Source organism: Opisthorchis viverrini (assembly GCF_000715545.1).
Source record: "Opisthorchis viverrini unplaced genomic scaffold opera_v5_61, whole genome shotgun sequence".
NCBI classification, from domain to species: domain Eukaryota; kingdom Metazoa; phylum Platyhelminthes; class Trematoda; order Opisthorchiida; family Opisthorchiidae; genus Opisthorchis; species Opisthorchis viverrini.
The window spans coordinates 1653144-1671039 of NW_008751717.1; the positions used below are offsets into that span (position 1 = coordinate 1653144).

Sequence of the window (17896 nt, forward strand, 5' to 3'; positions counted from 1 at the left end):
TTATGACTCTGGCCATTTACCCAACCGCCCAAGGTCACTCATGGCCAGCAATGGTTTTCCAGTTTTAGTTCATGTCAGCCAACCTAATCACTGAATTACTCGGACCTCATGCCTATTGTTCCACACAAGTTGCAAAAGAAACAAATTATTATTATTTAATCGAGTACCTCCCACTGTTTGTGATATTGTCCCATTTTCGCGCGGTCATCACTACCCGCAAATCCCTCAGTCATGCCCCATTCTGACTGTAGACGCACGATCATGCCAGACGGCATGCCACACACTAGTTGGGAATAAACATTATCATTATCACTATCTGCAACGCTGAGTATGGGGCATTACCTAAGCACGGTCACCTAATTCGATGGGAAACGTCAGCCCATAATACTAATACGTGTTCGCGTCGTCGCTCACCTTGGCTACTTATAGCAACTGCCGGCTTCGCACCCCTTTGGGGGACCAACTCCTAAAACCACTTTACTTCCGCTTCCAGATACCATTACTATGTAGCTCAATAAAATCGAAAGTCCCGTTGTCTTCACCACAACTTGTAACCAACCCATACTAAATTGCAGTAGCAGTTTCAGTGGCATCCTGGAAAACGGATCAACTAGCGTGCTTGCGTTTGTTTATCAATATTTTTATGATGGCCATCATGCCGTTATATACAGTTGCCCAAACGCCCCGTAGGGCTGTTATTCATTCAAACTGACTGGTATCCGGCCTACACTGACACGGTCCTCCAACGAAGGGGAAATTATTTGTGAGCCTACATCTGCATGACACTGTGTCAAACTCCGTCTCATTCAGAACCAGCTGCCACGGAACTGCGCATCCCTCCTACGATTGCGGCACACTTGACGACCGTTAAGGGACTGTCCATAAACCGAAACATGCCAGTGCGATGATGGCATGTCACTCTCATCTTACCCAGCGAGATGGCATTCCCGCTACTACTTTCTACATAATCTCGATCACAACCCTTCGCCCACTCAAGCCTGTAGTCACAACTACGAAGAAAATTTTAATTCTTCCCCGTCTCTGGGATGAGCTCTTCCGTACCCGGTGAATTTTCGCTCAGATATGGTTAGCCTGGTTTTTCTGCTGAAATTTCGGCTTGCCTACTCCACGGATTCAAATTGGTATACGGTGTTCGGGTCGCCCTATGCGTTAGCAACTTGCCCCCTGCGCCTGAATCCCCCACAGCACTGCAACCAGTGAGTCTGCTTAGTTTCAGATTAAACCTCATTTTTGAGACGAAACCCGCCATATGCTCGCAAGTCGAATTATCCCGTCTCCATCTCCACTTTTGATCGTTGTGACTCCGGCCACTTACCTTACATCCCGGGGTCACTCATAGCAAGCAATGGTTTCCAATTTCGGTTCATGCCAGCTGTCTGGCTTTGAATTAGTCGGACTTCATGCACATTGTTCCCAACAAATTGGAAAAGCAACCTATTGTTACCATTTCATCGGATATTTCCCACAGTTTATGATATTGTCCTCTTTTTAAGCAGTCCGCACCGCCACCAATCCTCTAATCACGCTTCATTCTGACTGTAAAACTATGATCATGCCAGACGGTATGCCACCCACCAATTTGGAATAAACATTTATTATTATTTTAATATCGTTATTAAAAACTTTCGCGTCTCAGTTATACATAACATTTTGAAGGCTGCTCACAATTTCGAGCCATTCGGAAGCTCAATTCCATGTCCGTCATATAGGCTCGGGCCTCATCCAACTTCACTCCCGACACTCATTCAGGCAACCTAAATAGAAACTGACAACAAGAACGCCATTGATATCGGCTGGCGGCCATATCTCGCAATGCGTGAGCAGGCCAAGGCAATTCCTGATGCTAGAAGCATTCCTCAATATATTTTTCACCGCACAACCGAACACTCACTTTCTGATTGCCTCGTCGCGGATTCACCGACACCAACCTACACGAGCTATGGTTACTTAACAACAGTTGTCGGACGTCTGAAGAAGTCTCAGTTCCGCTGCTCGAACAGGTCAGGTCCCACAGCCATATGACATACCCTGCAATGTAGGGCGGGATGACTTTGTTCAGTTCATCCGAAAACATCCGCATCTTCTCTTTGAAGATGATGGCGATATAGTCTACATACTCCGGACTTCTGAGGTTTTCGTCAGAGGCTATTTGAACCTCGAGGAAATCTCCTATGAATCCAAACATTCCTTGTTAGTATGGCAAAGTGCTAACAGAGACTCACTAAATACACGCGGTGTGGCGCCTCAGAGGAAACTCGTTTTTCAAAGCCTCCACGCTCTTCTTTATACTAACTGCACCATCCCAAGGTTACGTCATCTTACGAACATGCAACACCACTATACACCCCAAGTACTTCTCTAATCACCTGTCCGTGCAGGCTCCGAGTTACGCTAACTGCTCAGAATTTAGCTGATGTAGGTACATCATGGGTACATGTGTCCGTACCCGTTCACATAGACCTGTATATCGATCATGGTTTTTTTAATGGGGCAGAGTCGCCTGACTGCAGTAGTCAGAAATCATGAGCACCATTGGCTGTTTTCTGTTTTGAGCCACGGCATAACTCATACCATATTGCTCTATAGCTGACATTCTGACACTTTTTCCTGCTTTGGGTTCGCAATAAAGATACGGCTTTCTTATTGCCTTGTGTGGATGAAAGCAAAGAACGATTGATGGACCCCAGAATATAGTTGGCGCACGCTGATTCTAAGTTGTAATGATTTCTTGGGTAATGATAACTAGCATGAAAATCCCAACTGACTCCCGGAGATTTTCATTTCCGGGTTCATCCACGAACCCAAATACGACCTGGTGATGGCGTTGCCGTGACTGCCACGACCAGTGTGATGGCATGCAAAGTCCATATCTCTAAAATCTCCCTACCGAGCGTCGCACGCATCCGCACGACAGCACCAACATGTTGAATTCGTGCCGAAATTCAGAAGCTTTGGTCACCCTGTGTACTCTCAACAAGTTTTGCCCACGAACACCAATTCTTACAATGGCACCATAAAGGAAGCAGTATAAGAATGAACATAAAAACTTGTCCCGCTCCCGATATAGTGTGTACTGAGCATCAATTAAAAATAAACCCACTAGCTAAAGCGAATTCTTTGGATTTTTGCCGGGACATCTATTGCAGCCATAGAAGGCTGTCGCCAATGGACGTGTAGCCTGGGACGTCCGGACGTCAGCGGTATTCGACGTTCAAGAGGATGTATTGACGGCACACGTCGGTTCTGATATTTTCAGATATGGATATTGGTACCACTGAATCCACAGGTCACACCCAGCTCACATTCGCACAGTTCGGGCGACACAGGAAAGAAGACCGGAGCGCGGCAACAACACAGGTGTATTCAACCGAAAGCGATGGTGTGTCGAGGGTACATTTATAGGTTAGGGTCAATCAAGGAAGTGTACAAGCAGGCTATTCTCTCCCTCCCGAGCTCATAGTGGCTCGTCTGTGGTACCTGCAATGAGTAGGAAGAGAGAAAGAGGCACACATAAGGCCATATGATAGATATGCAAGTGGATAAAGTCGATTTTCAACTGCGTTACAGGTGCTTGATTTCAACTCTGCGCCGACATTGAGGGCAAAGTTACTGTTGCCGCAGTCTTGAGATTATTACCTACCCGAGTACAGAAGAAAACAACTTTTCCACCGTAATCGAAGCCGTCATGCGAAGCCACAGGCAGGCATTAAAATACGAATTCAGCGCCCATGTTGAACCTCAAGCAAATTGAAACAACTTATAACAAAACTGGTTTTTTAGGGGTTCGAACAAACACCACTGGATGTTAAAACATTATGTGGAAGTCTTCCCTCCATTGAACTAAGGTGTCAGAGAACTTTTGCGCGTGCTTCTCAGACTTGGCCTGAGTGATGTGACCCATTGGCCGCACGATACTCTCAGCTGCGAAAGCTTTGCCTGCAGGGTGAAATTTTTGAGCCAGAATGTTGTATTTGGTTGTGTGTAAGCTCAGACCAAAAAACATCCAAATCTCTATTCATGTTTTTGCAGGCCCACCGAGCGACATTGTCCACTGAGGCAATAATACTTCTTGCGGAAAAAGCCCAGCAGAATACTTCTCCGCCATCTCACAGATCCGGTGATACCTAGATGGGTCTCAAATGTCTAAATTGGTACTCTGAACCCAACTGCCTGTCTGCTTCAGTCTATCACAGACAAATCGTAACTTTCGAAAATTTAATTCCATTGTATGAATACTGAGTTCACTGAGCCATTTGGATGCAACATCAAACTTGAATGCGCAGCATAACTTGTGATCAAAGGTTGGGTGAAACAAATAATGATGGGAGTAAGCAGGCTTGTGCAGATCTAGGTTCAAAAAATTTGCTGAACTTATACGCGGACCTTTTCTTCTATGCACATAAGTTTGCCTAAAATTTGCATGTACTGAATATGTACCCACACAGTAGTGGCCGTTGGACTGGCCCCTTCCTCTGAATGGCAGAAAGTGAACCCATATGTCATTTTGAGGAGGCTCAGCGAATGTCGTTTACACGAATGGTTGGAGAGGACCTGAAAACATCATGAGGATAGACACGGAAAATGATTTGGGTATCTGGCTCTCCTCAAAATTGTCCTCCTCACGGCACCATGAGAAATCGGCCCAAAAGTCATTCGCCATTTTACGGATGATCCGATGCACCTTCTCCCGTATTACCCCCATTGACTTCCAAATACTCTATGGCCCTACGTCAGACCGCTCCTGGAGTACGCCAACCAAGTTGTCTACCCAGGACGCACGAAAGACGTCACCCTCATTGAGCGTGTCCAGCGGGCCGCTACCAGAATTGTTGCCGGCCTCAAATCCGTGGACTACGAAACGCGTCTCGCGATGCTTGATCTCTTTCCCCTGAAGTGCCGTCGCCTCCGAGGGGACCTAATTCTCACTTATGCTCTGTTTAAACAAAGCTTGGCAAAGAGGCTTTTCACCGTTGACCCAGCAAACACACGGCTGGGACATAGTAAGAAAATTTTCAAGCTCAGAGCACAAACATTCATTAGACAAAATTTTTTCTCATTTCGGGTAATAGGTACGTGGAATGACCTTCCTCCGACGGTTGTCCACGCTCCTTCTGGAACCCAGTTCAAAGCACTACTACATCCTCACGTGAATCCTCGCGGTGGCAAGCATACTACCCTGCGCTGAGAAAATAAAGAGCAGTGCTACGCCCTTTTTCACCTGTACCTTTCAGGTGAACGACAGCCGCTGAGCGACAAGAACAAATCGATCCGGGAAACTTCGGCACCGGCCTCGATCCGGTCTATCAATCCAAAAATGCTTGTCCCCTTCTTTCATACTACTTCTGTTCACTTGGATCTGACCTTGGGTGCCCGCGCCTCCGGGCCTCTGTCCTCGTGACAGCTGAACCACGAACACAACCGGCAGACTGCGCACGAATTCAGTGGACATCTATCCATATTTGGAAGCTGATAAATGGTGTCGGCGGGTGTGACACATGCTCCTTTCCTGGTGGGATTCTCGAAGTTTGAACTCGAACTCCATGAATGATCGGAGAGGTAGTCTGATATATGACTTGTTACCTTACATTCGTCCGCCTTTGCGTCCTACGCACCTGTAAGACATTAAACGACAATAGACTCACATCTGGAAGCATTCTAGAGTGCGACGGCTGCGGCACAGTAGACTCTTGACAATAGTAAGGATCCTTACGGTTGTTGAATCTCCATATGCGTCCAACATTACTTCGCAGATACCCGAACTGCGGGAGGAACAAGCGTACAATGAATATTTGAAGCTGTTCACCGGCTTTTATACGATCCTGATATGGCCTCGAAATACTCGCAACCCGGTTAGGGATTCACGGTTTGACGCACAGGAGCCTTGAGTAACTCCAATGGAGACCGGCGCCAAAGAAGAATAGATCGGGCCTACTTTCACTCAGAATGTTCTGTTTGATGGGAACGCCTTAATCCTGTGTAGAATTTCCCCTTGACTCTTGTGAGACTCGAGATTATGTATCAGCGGGACCTGTGAGACTCGATCGAATGCCCGTGAGAAGTCGAAAAATATGACATCCAATAGGAGTCCCCTGTTGTTAACTTAGGTTAAGCTGTCCATAAATACGAGCATGTTCGTCACGCAAGAACACTCTGGGAGGAAGCTTTGGTGCACTGGGGTATCAAGTTCTTGTTGGTGGAATGAGTCAAGATGGCCCGCTTCGGAACAACTTACGTTACCTTGCACGGTACACTAAGGAATCTAATAGGCCTGTAGCTGCCAGAAGATATTCAGTCACCAGTGTTGTAGACTGACCTGATGGTCGCTTTCTTCTGAAGAGAGGGATGGTTGCTTTCGTCCAGCGACTGATGAAACACCAGGTAGAAATGCTTTGCCAGTGTGAGCAACGCTTCCCTCAGGATCCTTGGATGTATCTCGTCTGGTCCCAACGCATTGAAGGGGTTCGTCTTGTGCAACGGTTGGCGAATATCCTCTTCCGCGAGGACCAGGTTGGTTAGGGGCCGTTCGTAGTTACGTGTCGACAAGTTTGGTGCGTGGTCGGACCTGTTTATTGTTCTCTATAGACTTCAAGTACCTTTGTTCCCTACAAGAAGAAGGCGATCAGCTTATTCGGCGGTTTCTTGAACACTTAAACAACACCATTTTTGTTTTTCCTAGAGAGGTCTAGTATGGTGGCTTGTTTTTCGGATTTCTGACCTACAGCGGTTCTGCATTTTACAAAATGCCAGCTCGCCTTCTGAGTCACCCATGGTTATATGTCTGAAAGACAGTTGGGACCTCTTTTCCAGAAGAAGCCGAATCTTTTTAGGTAGCTTTTGGTCTATCCGACTGCACGCTGTCTTTTTGGGACGAACATCGCGTCAGCCTGATGAATTTTCAGGACCATGGTTCTGTATAACTCTTACAGCGAGATGGCCGAAGTGGTTAGAGCGCGGATTACTAACCTGAAGGTCTGCGGTTCGAATCCGACCTCCGCCACTCGACTTCCCCTGTTTAGGCTTGGGCAACCTGGCAGTATCCCAGCCCTCGTGCTTCCTTCGGGTGGCATGGCAGCTAGGCACCGGAAGGGTGCTACAGCTGAACGCTTTATCTTTTTTTTTTATAACTCTTACACTAAAGCTGGCCCCAATTCAAATCGCTCAAGGAAGCCACTCAATCTGAATCCATGTTCGAGGCTCCGGATTCCCGGCCCAGTAGGAGATGAAATCAAGCGTCAGCCCACAGTTGTCAATGAGGACGAGATGGCTTAAGTGGTTCGAGCGTGAATTTACTGACCGGAAGGCCCATGGTCCGAACCCGACATCTGCCTCTCAACCACCCTGTCTGGACTTCGGCAACCTGGCAGTATCTCCACCCTCGTGCTTCGTTCGGGTGGCATGGCAGCTAGGGACCGGGAGGGTATTACAGTTGGACAATTTTCTAGTGGTCACTGTCCCAGTGGAGCTTTAATGGAGACTTGATCAACAAAGTGTCTGTAGTTGATGATAACCAATTCGATCAGGAATGATAGTTGGCCTGCGTGGTATCTGATGGGTGCAACGATATGTTGAGTCCAAGCGTTCTGTTGAACGACTTTAGTCAGCGCCGGTGCAAAATGCCCGATGTACTGGAGTTCGGTCCAGAAGGCCTTGGGAGCGTAAGTTGTATGTGAAAGGAGAGTTGCTCAAGGTTTTTTGGGGAACTGGTTATCTTCCGGTGAAATTGAGGGGCAACGGTAGGCCATACTGCAAGTGCCAAACACTGGCTTGAAAACCGCTTCGGATATACGTCGGAAGGTTTTCGACTGGTGAATATTTTTCTTTCACACGTGCGTAACTGAAAGAAAGGGGTAAAATGTTGAGAATCAGCAATGCCGTATCCAAGCATTCATGCACTTCCACCATGCGTTGGCACGGGACGGGGATGAAGCGCTGCGGTAGGATTTCCCTTTCCGCCAGCAGCATAGAGACTACTCTGTGGTGGACAGGAACATCTACAACTCCTTACAGTGAGTCATCACCGATCACTCATCGTGCGTATGCACCGCCTGCGTCAACCCGAAGGAACAAACTCGCCACTCATTCTCACCCACATCACCGAATGGTTTTTTTGCGAGGAAGTCGCAAAACTGACAATGAGCAAGAGAATCTTGCTCCTCAGAACCAACTGTGTTAACTTGTTTCGCTTGCCAGAGAGAGGATTTGGATGAAGACGAAAAAAGCTGAAAGAGGCTATGATCACAGCTTTTGGGACCGTCTGCCTGAGGTAGCTTACATTTCACGACGGTGGTGTGGCTGCTTTATCGCAGCATTGCTTAACGCAGCTCTAACTCACCAACATTTTGCATCCTAGATTTAAAGTGGTGAGTCCCGCGTGGCTAATCTGACGAGTTAAAAATATCTGGAATGAAGACAGAATAACGGTAGAACACAGTTTCTCGATGGTGATTCCTACTTTCGAAAAGTGTGCAGAACATCGTGCGGAAACCTTTGGGGCATCAGGCTCGTAGCCGTAGCTTTAAGGGTGCTCTGCGGTATCATCTCTCACAGGTTGATCCGTAATTATGAGTGGAATTTACGAGAATCTAGCTGAGTTCCTCCCTGTGCTTACATCGATCATATATCCCCTCTGCGGCTAGCGCTGGAACTGCTCCACCCTCCGATGCATAAGGACGGCCATTGTTCTCTGAATGCTGATTTTGACTCGATCGTTTTTCAGAGGCTTTGGCAGTCCCTGGTGGCGAAATGTCTCTTCTAAATTCTTGCACACCATTCGAGTACCGTATTCGAATAAGATAGCAGCAGAATCAACCCACTGTGTTTTACGACCTCTACGTAGGGTAGTTCAACATTGACCTAAAGCTACCGTCTTTTCGTGGTGTTCGGGCTTCAGTTCTGCAATCATGCTGCAGGCTATACTGCTTGAACTCAGTTCCTCAAGTTTCAACGATACCAGGAATGTCAACAAAGAGCAGTTAGACGAAGAACAATGCGTCCTTGTATTGCTAGAAATCGTGTTACCAGATGGTCTGAAGGCAGTCGTACTGTTCTCTGAGACAGGTGTAGAGGGAGTGAAACGTTTCCTTCAGGCGTCCAGCATATCCGTATTCATGGAACCATTGGTACTGCCCTCCTCCGTGGATGGATGAGTTTGAAAATGTTAACCATAAAGACCGCACACCACTATCACCCAACGGTTAACCGAGACCGCCGACGCATCATTCAATAAGGTCGAATTATTCCTAAAACCTAATGGTCCTGCGCTGCTCAAGAGGCATATGCTCTGCGCTGACGCATTAGGCAGCAGTAATTCCTTACTTCGTGATTTCTCAGGCCAGGCCAGTCCCTGGAAGCCAAGCTGGTCACTATTGGCTCCGGGAATAGTCTCTTTAGAAAACCTAGCAGCAGTTTCCTGACGGCTCAAATTTTCGGGTCACTGAGTCAGAAGGTTGAAAGCGTTGTAATGGACCGGGTCCCACTCAAAAGTCGTCTTTGTGCAATGCGGTTGTCTGTTTCAAATTAGATCAATCCAGACCGATGTGGTATAGGCGGCGGCATCGTATCAACATACGAACCGGCAGACTTCAGTTCTGAATCTGAGTACGCGTTTTATCGAGATCTATCGCGGTCAGCATGAAGAAGGGATATAGGAATCCTGGGATGATATAAATGCCCAAATCAGGCTAATAAATCGAAGTGCCTCAGCGTACCAATAATGGGAAGCGACTTCAGTAGTACATTGCTCATCTGTTCTTGAGCGTTACGAACTTCCAGCACAAACCCACATTGAGTTACTTGAAAATCACGAACTGCAAGACATTCATGGACTCAGTTAGACCAGGTAGCCATCAGTTACCGAAAGCTCTTTTTGGGGTGCACAACTTGAGTAATATAATGAATAAATAAATCGTTCAAACTGTAACACCCTTTCGGTGTTTAGCTGTCATGCCGCCCAAAGGAAGCACGAGAGCAAGGATACTGCCAGGCAGGCCAAACCTAGACAGGGGAAGTGGAGATGCAGGCGTCGAGTTCGAACGACGAATCTTCCGGTCAGTAAATTCGCGCTCTATCCACTGAGCCATCTCACCACTTAATTCAGGTCATACTATTATACGAGCCCGGTTATCACTCCGCATTACGCATGCCAAAATAGAGCAATTCTACTGGCTAACTTCGACGGGTTCTAGTAACTCAGAGTATCGAGCTGATTTGGTTAGAAAGGTAATGGAAATGCCCGGTCATGTGAATGACGAAGACTGCTTGGAGTTTGAACAGAACACAGTTTAGGGAACCATTCTCTTAGCCTTCAAAACTATCTATCCGGCCCATACGACACGACTGTATGTCGAGGTGTTTAGGGGTTAACAGATCTTATTGCTTACTGTACCAGTAGCTAGCGTCTACAGGGACTCATGCGGATTTCTTGAACACTCCGAATGATCAGACTTCTGAAGGATGATAACTTTGGTGGATTGTCAAGGCCCAGAAGATGGAGAAGGCTTTATCTGCAGCCAACAGCCACACCCCATTTAAATTGATTCGATCAGCCGGACAAAAAGAAGATAAGTATCAGCAAAATGATATGCGAAACAGAGTAGCAATTCATTTTACGAAATATTCGTCTTGAGTGATTGGAGGAACACTTCAAAGGACAGGTCTGCTGGCCTCCCTCGACACAAGCTGTGGAAAAATCCAGCAAACCTGAGCAGAACGTCGGCGCCACTCCGCCGTCAACAACAGAAATCCAGCATGAACTATCATTCTTTCGACGAGACATGACACCAGACCCTCATGGTCTGAACTCCGGACTCCCTCAGGAAATTCTTGCGCTCCTGGTGAAAGGGCTGACAGCCATAGTGCAGAAGATTTGAAACGAAGGCAGAATACCAGCCGAATGGTCATCCGTCTTCAAAAAGGGAGCAAGAACGTCATGCGAAAACCGCGTGGCATCAGCCTGGTATCTGTCATATCTAACGTGCTCCCTGGCATTACTTTGCGCAGGATTATCGGGAATCAAACTGGGTTTCGCCCCGGTCGATGATCTATCGACCACATCTTTACCTTGAGACTAATTCTTGAACAGCGTCACTCCTTCAGACGTCCCACGTTGGTTGCTTAAAGCTGCTTTTGATTCCGCCGATCGTCCGCAGTATCTGGTGATCAAAGGTGTCCCTTTATTTCCTTTATTTCCATTACGAGGGCACTCACTGTATGCAAACTCCCGTGGGCGCGTACGAACATATGGGAAGCTCTCGCCTGAGTTCACCACGTCCAGTGGTGTGAGACAAGGCAGTCCTCTTTCTCTTTTCCTCTTCAACTTTGTTGTTGCTATGCCGCTAGAAATTTCTCTCCCTGCCTCTGAAACCTCGGAACGTTCCCTCACAGACACTGAGTGTGCGGACGGTATTGCTCTCCTTAGTTCAGATCCCTTCCAAATGCAAACGATTTCAAATAACCTAAATAACTCCGCCGCACGGTATGGCATGCGCTTCACACCTGCAAAGTGTAAAATGCTGCTACAAGACTGAGTGGGATCAAACCCACACCTCATGTTTGCAGGTGAGCCTATCAATGTGGTAAATAAATTTGTTTACCTTGGCAGCTGTATAAGTCCCGGTGGACTAGCTGGAAATGAGATAATTTGTCGAATCGGAAAGGCGAGGTCAGATTTTGCCAAACCTCCAACACCTGTGACAATGACATGATGTGAGTTTGTCTGTCGAGGAAACAGTTTACACCGCGGTTGTGCGGTCCATGCTACTTTATGGATCAGAGGCGTGGCCCCTATCGTTCAGCTGTAGCACCCTTTCAGGGCCTAGCTGCCATGCCACACGAAGGAGGCACGAGGGCTAGGATACTGCCAGGTCGCCCAAGCTTAGACAGGGGAAGTCGAGGGGCGTAGGTCGGATTCGAACCAGGACCTTCCGGTCTATCGCGCTCTATCCACTTGGTCCATCCCGCCGCGTCTCGCCCAGAGGACATATGGAAGATGTCTGTTTGATCATCAGTGTCTCCGAAGTTCTGGTCAAGTCTGGTGGGAACATCGGATTAGTGATGCTGAGGTACACCAAATGGTCTTAGGAAGAAGGAACTCTCCTGTGATAGATTAATTACTCACGCTTCATAGGCTGCGCTGGTACACGGTTTATAGCTGATAAATCGATTGATCGATTGGTTGCAGTCTCTCAGTCACCTGACTGACGTATTAAAGACGGGTCTGTGTAAGTGACAGTAGAAGAGAGTTGATGAATAACAGTCAAGCAAAATGAGAAAAATAAACGGTTGTGTGTGCTTCTATGTCCCCTCATTTGTATGATGACTAATGTGACCTGGGGGCACTTTCGCTGCTGTCGATTGTGTATTCTAATGGTTTGTTCATATGATCATAGTCTGTCTGTGAATCTTGGTTAGTGATTTCAACTGAACTTAAGTGAAGAGGTTACTGGTGAGGACTTCCACACCCCATCGTAGCGTGATTCGCCCGCGTCACACCAAGTATCAGAAGCGGTTGTTATCTTATCTTACTCCCGTTTCAGATATTCTGTGGTACTGTCTTTCCGGATTTGTTGCAATTGAGTTGAAGCGTTTGTATCTGAGAACAACCCATGTCCAATCTGCCGAGACCTCGACTTCCAGTGTTTTCTCGTGGGTAAGTTATGCAATCCATTCATATGGATATTTGAAATTGACCTTTAGTGTTTATTGCTAGTTGCAACAGCGTCAAGTTAATTTCACCATCATCTGTCATCCAATACTTTGCCAATCAACTGTAATGGTGGAGCCTCTAATGTACTTGCCTTTTGAGACGTTCGTCGACACCGGTTTTTGGCATCTATTGGCAAAGAAGAAACTAGACGAGTACAGGCTGTCTGAGGGACCGTTCGGTATTTCAGCCGAATTCTCCAATACACTAGCTGCTGGACTCACCCCTCGAGTGTCGGTTGACATATCTGCATTCCCCGATAATGCTGTCAAAAGGATCACCGGTCCCGCATACCGTATACAGGGAAAAATGACCACTTTTAATAGTCTCGATGAATTCAAAAATTTTGAGAAGCAGCCGTTTATTAATAAATGCGGTCAAGCCATGTTCAAGGTAGCATTAGAGGATAATGAGTATCTGAGAGACCCAGAAAAGCTTATGGATTTCCAACTGCTCACTTATTGTGACCTCAAGCACTACAAGTTCTACTTTTGGTTCGCATATCCCGCGGTGATCTCCGATCCACAACCTGTGCTTCTCGGATCACGGCTTCTTGATGAGGAGTTTTCGGAATCTGCTCTCACGAAACTTCTGGTCGCCTATGATTTGTGGCGTCAAGAGCACAGGAGTGCTTTTTTTGCCATAAAGGCGGAGAAAAGTATGAATGGTTCCACAGATTTTCATATCGTCTCATGTGCTGGGATGCGTTTGGATGACCCTCACATTTATCTGGCCTTCTGTGATCCATCCACTCATGGTTGTTACCCGGGATGGCCTCTGCGTAACATGTTATTTGCTCTCTCAGCTACTTTGGTTCAAGATAAACAAAGACTACGAGTTGTGTGTTTCAGAGAACGGTTTTATCAAGGTCAACGCAGCTGCAATCACAGTTTGGTACTGCAAGTGGAACTGTGTGCCGTTAAGAGCTCTTCATTCACTCAGTTTGTTGGATGGGAAAAATGTGACAATCAGCTTAAACCCCGTTTCGTCAACCTCAGTGCCAGCATGGATCCACTCAGGCTTTCGGAATCCGCCATTGATTTAAATTTAAAACTAATGAAATGGCGTTTGGTGCCTGACCTCAGGCTTGAAACTGTGCGTGAAACGAAATGCCTGTTGATTGGAGCTGGGACACTAGGGTGCAATGTTTCTCGCCAACTACTCGCCTGGGGCGTTCGTCACATCACTTTTGTTGACAATGCCAACGTCTCTTTGTCTAATCCCGTACGACAGTCGTTATTCGTGTTTGAAGATACAAAGAACGGTGGGAGTCCCAAAGCGTCAGCAGCGGCACATGCGCTGTTAAAGATTTCGCCCGGCGTCACCACCGAAGGTTTCCAGCTTTCTATACCGATGCCTGGACATCCGGTCAGTAACCGGTCGAACGAAACTGCCACTTCAGAGGTATTGCCTAATAAACTAGGACTCCCTATTACGGATCTCAAACTTCCACCTAGAGTTCTCGATTCGTACATAGCATGCAGTCGTTTGAGTGAGCTTATTTCTTATCATGATGTTGTTTTTTTGCTAACTGATACACGTGAGTCGAGGTGGCTCCCAACGTTATTGGCAAACGTTCACGGTAAGTTGGTTATCAATGCCGCCCTTGGATTCGATACCTATCTTGTTATGAGACACGGTCGAGCTCCCCCTGGTGTTTCACCTGGAATCTATAAAAAACAAACACATACCACCACTTCACCCACAACTGAAGGAGATACATCCGTACATATCCCTCCCAAACCGTCGGTCGACGGCGGCAACCTCGGTTGCTATTTTTGCAATGACGTTGTTGGTCCGACTAATTCGACACAAAACCGCAGTCTAGATCAGCAGTGCACCGTAACCAGACCGGGTGTCTCTTTGATAGCTTCCGCTCTAGCGGTGGAACTTTTGGTCAACGTCCTTCAACACCCAAAAGGCCCCGAAGCTCCTGCTGCAACCTCAATTGACGCATTGAATGGTAATCCCTCCCCCGTCCATAGTTCCTTCGGCCTAGTCCCACATCAAATTCGTGGTTTCCTTCCCTACTTTGGCAATGTTTTACCTGCCACTTCGGCATTCTCTCATTGTTCCGGATGTTCACAAGCTGTACTGGATGCCTATCAAATGGATGGTTTCCGCTTTCTCCTCCGTGTTTTCGATGATGCAGACTACTTGGAGCTCGTGTGCGGACTCAAACAACTTCATCAGCAAACGGAAAGTAATGACGTTATTGCTCTTAGTGATACCGATGAGACTGAAGATAATTAACCACTGATGTAACGAGACGTGTCTGTTGAAGAAGCCTGTCTGTGATGCTTCCACTCTAGGTATTTATTTTGTGATAAGCTTACCCTTTTCTGTAGGAAGGTGACCGTTCATCTCTTATTTCTGCTTTATGGATAACTCTTCACTGGTGTTGATTCGGCTTTTCAGTAGCTTCCACTACCACATACTGATTTGTCATTGATGCGCTCGTGCTCATACCTAAGGTTTTACTACGTATTCTGTAAAAACTTCTTCGGTTTTGAATTCTCACTCTGTTTATATTATTGTCAGTCATCAGTCGAATTAGGTACACTTTTCTTCTAACATATCCTGTCCTGTTGCTTAAGATTCTTCGGATGGTTCAACTTGTCACTTAAATCAGTGGTTTTCAATCCAGGTGGTTGTACGGCTTCCTGGGGACAACGGGTTGATCCTGGGTTCGTTCAGCTCGAGTTTGAAACGGCTAGGCTCATTTCTCAACAGAAATGCTAGTCGTATGCATCTTTGTCGTATGCTTGTGGCTCGCGCCATAGTTTCTCGTGTGTCTCAAGTGAAATTCGCACATTTCCCGCATTCTCAAATGGCCTTACACGATAGAACATAAATTCCCTTTGTGTATAATTAAATGAGGAGGAACTTTCAGCACTGACTGCATCGCGTGTTGGTTCCACCTGAAAGGCTGAAAATCACTTTATTATCGTTCTCGTCAACTTCGAGTGAGATCTAGGTCAATGGTCTTCTTTGAAGAAGTTACGAGTGGCTATTCAGCGGTATGACCAATTCCCACGGAAGCTGTATATAGTTCCACTTATCTTAGCGAATATACACTCATTTGCAAACTAATTTTTTTTTCGGGAGACTCACCTGGACTCCAGTTGAATCTCTCGTTTATGCTGTTCTCAGGCAAATGAATGTGCTGCACCAGGCCGCCTCATGTTTCAGTCGCTACGATATTTGAAATATCGCAATACATGTATATCTTTGTAATGTGCTACTCATAAGGTTGCTGAAAATCCGTCGACAGCCCACTTATCTTACCCTTTTGCGTACTCGCTTTACTCCTTGAACGTCTTTGTGCTTTTAAGCCTCATGGTTGAAATCTGGCCACCTACAAAATCCGAATTCTATCATTAGATCCTTGCATTACACCAACCCGAAGGCGAAACTGCATTCGTTTCGTGGAAATTGAAATGATTGGTCATCGATAACTGGATTTTCGGCACAATTTTCCAAACAAATGGAATTCGGCATCCTAATACGTTAGAAAAACCTGAAAGTACGGTTTGGAGACCACGTTGTAATCACAGTACTATTTTTGACTAATACTCGCAAATACCAAAAGTTCTGTTCACTCATCAGAGTGTTTGCACTAAGGCACACCTTGAATATGGAGATATCTGGGGTGAACCTGTACACTAAAGGCCTTTTGTTGTGTACCACGCGCAGATAGCAGAACCATGAAGCTCTATTTTCCTCGTAAACGGATGTGTACTTCTTGAGGCACACGTTTCACAAGCACTCCTATGATGTGTGATTGCTATTTAAGTTCTTTTAGGTGGCGATTTTCTTTTGGTTGTGCCTTGGTTTGTTTTGGGACAGGCGCTTGGCTAAAGGATCCGCTGGTAGTTTGTACTGGCTCATCCATCTCTTTAGTCAATTTCGTTAGGAAGATGAAACAACGACTGTTTTCGAAGGATACCATCAACTCTTTTGTTATACACTTCATTCCAAAGTAAAACTTTATTGCCATTGTTTTTGTGCTTTGGAACTGTAGATCACGGGGCGTACTGATCACTGTCGATAAGGATGTTGAAATTCGTCCGCACCCACTAATGTATTTTAGTGACCTTGTCGTGAAGTAGTTGACATTTGCGATTAGCCAGGAAAAAACCCACAGGAAGACGGGACGTATAGTGTGAGCGAATTCAAGCAGTTGCAGACCGAAGTATGAGGTTTCGAAGGCAGAGAATCCTCGGCATGCATGTGTAGAACTGGAGGAACTGTCTGAGGTTGTTTGAGGACAACATTCCCAGTGCTTCTCAGCGGGCAGTTTCTTAAGAGGATGGCAGTTGAAACCATGGACTGGAGGCCCACTAAATACGTCACTGTCATGACTGAACTCTCATGACACCGCAAATTGCTGAGGCCGTCACGAAGAGACTGGACCTTAACGTATGGTTAGAGGCGAACACAGTCTCCTTGTCCTCCAGGTTGGGGGTTGGAACATGTATGGCGACTTGTTCCGTGGAAAAGGTAATGCATTTGATTTGCCCCGCCAAACACCGCTGCCTTGCGGTTAGGCTTTTGAGCCAAAGGCTTTGGTTGAGGACCCTAATCGTCCTCCTGTCTAGGTGTGGGCGCCCTGGCAGTATCCCAGCCCTCGTACAACCATGACCTACACAACTAACAATATTCTCATGCCACATCGGCCGTCGCGTGGTGCCATCAGCCGGGTCGCCTTACTTGCTGCATACAGCAGGGCGGGTAAGCGAAAAAATGCTACTGCTGACGCCTCCATTCTTACGCTTTCACGTTTTCCGTCTTCCACCCTCCCCCGCCCAAATTTGAATACTTTATCTGCAGGTCCCAGCTCTAGGACTGACCGTTTTGCTCGCCCTGCATCACACTCAGCTCCAGCTTCTGCACGTCCCAGTTCAGTTGCAATCCTAAGCACTTCGAAGTCTGTTTTCAAACCCCGAAAGCCTGTCTACTTAGCCACTTTCAATGTTCGCACACTGAAGCAAGCAGGTCAACAGGTGGCTCTTGCGCGTACGCTGGATTCCCTCTGTATTGATGTATGTTGTCTGTCAGAAACAAGGACGCAGGACGCAAGTACTGTAATCGAACTGACTGCCCCCTCGCTCTCTTCCAGGTTCCGACTGCGCACCTCTGGTGATGCAGAGGCCGCTGCAGCTGGATATGCTG

The 17896-nt window shown here is 46.8% G+C and overlaps 1 protein-coding gene across 1 annotated transcript in view; it reads left to right on the forward strand.

The window, feature by feature from the left end:
- Positions 1-12554: 12554 nt before the first annotated feature.
- The window catches only part of T265_13374 (hypothetical protein), a gene marked incomplete at both ends in the record, with an annotated part of 37608 nt that continues 32266 nt past the window's right edge, over positions 12555-17896 (forward strand). Inside the window, 3 exons of the mRNA XM_009168608.1 lie at positions 12555-12667; positions 12728-14924; positions 15699-15741. Of these exons, the coding sequence (XP_009166872.1) occupies positions 12557-12667; positions 12728-14924; positions 15699-15741 (2351 nt within the window). The remainder of the gene's footprint in view (positions 12668-12727; positions 14925-15698; positions 15742-17896) is intronic.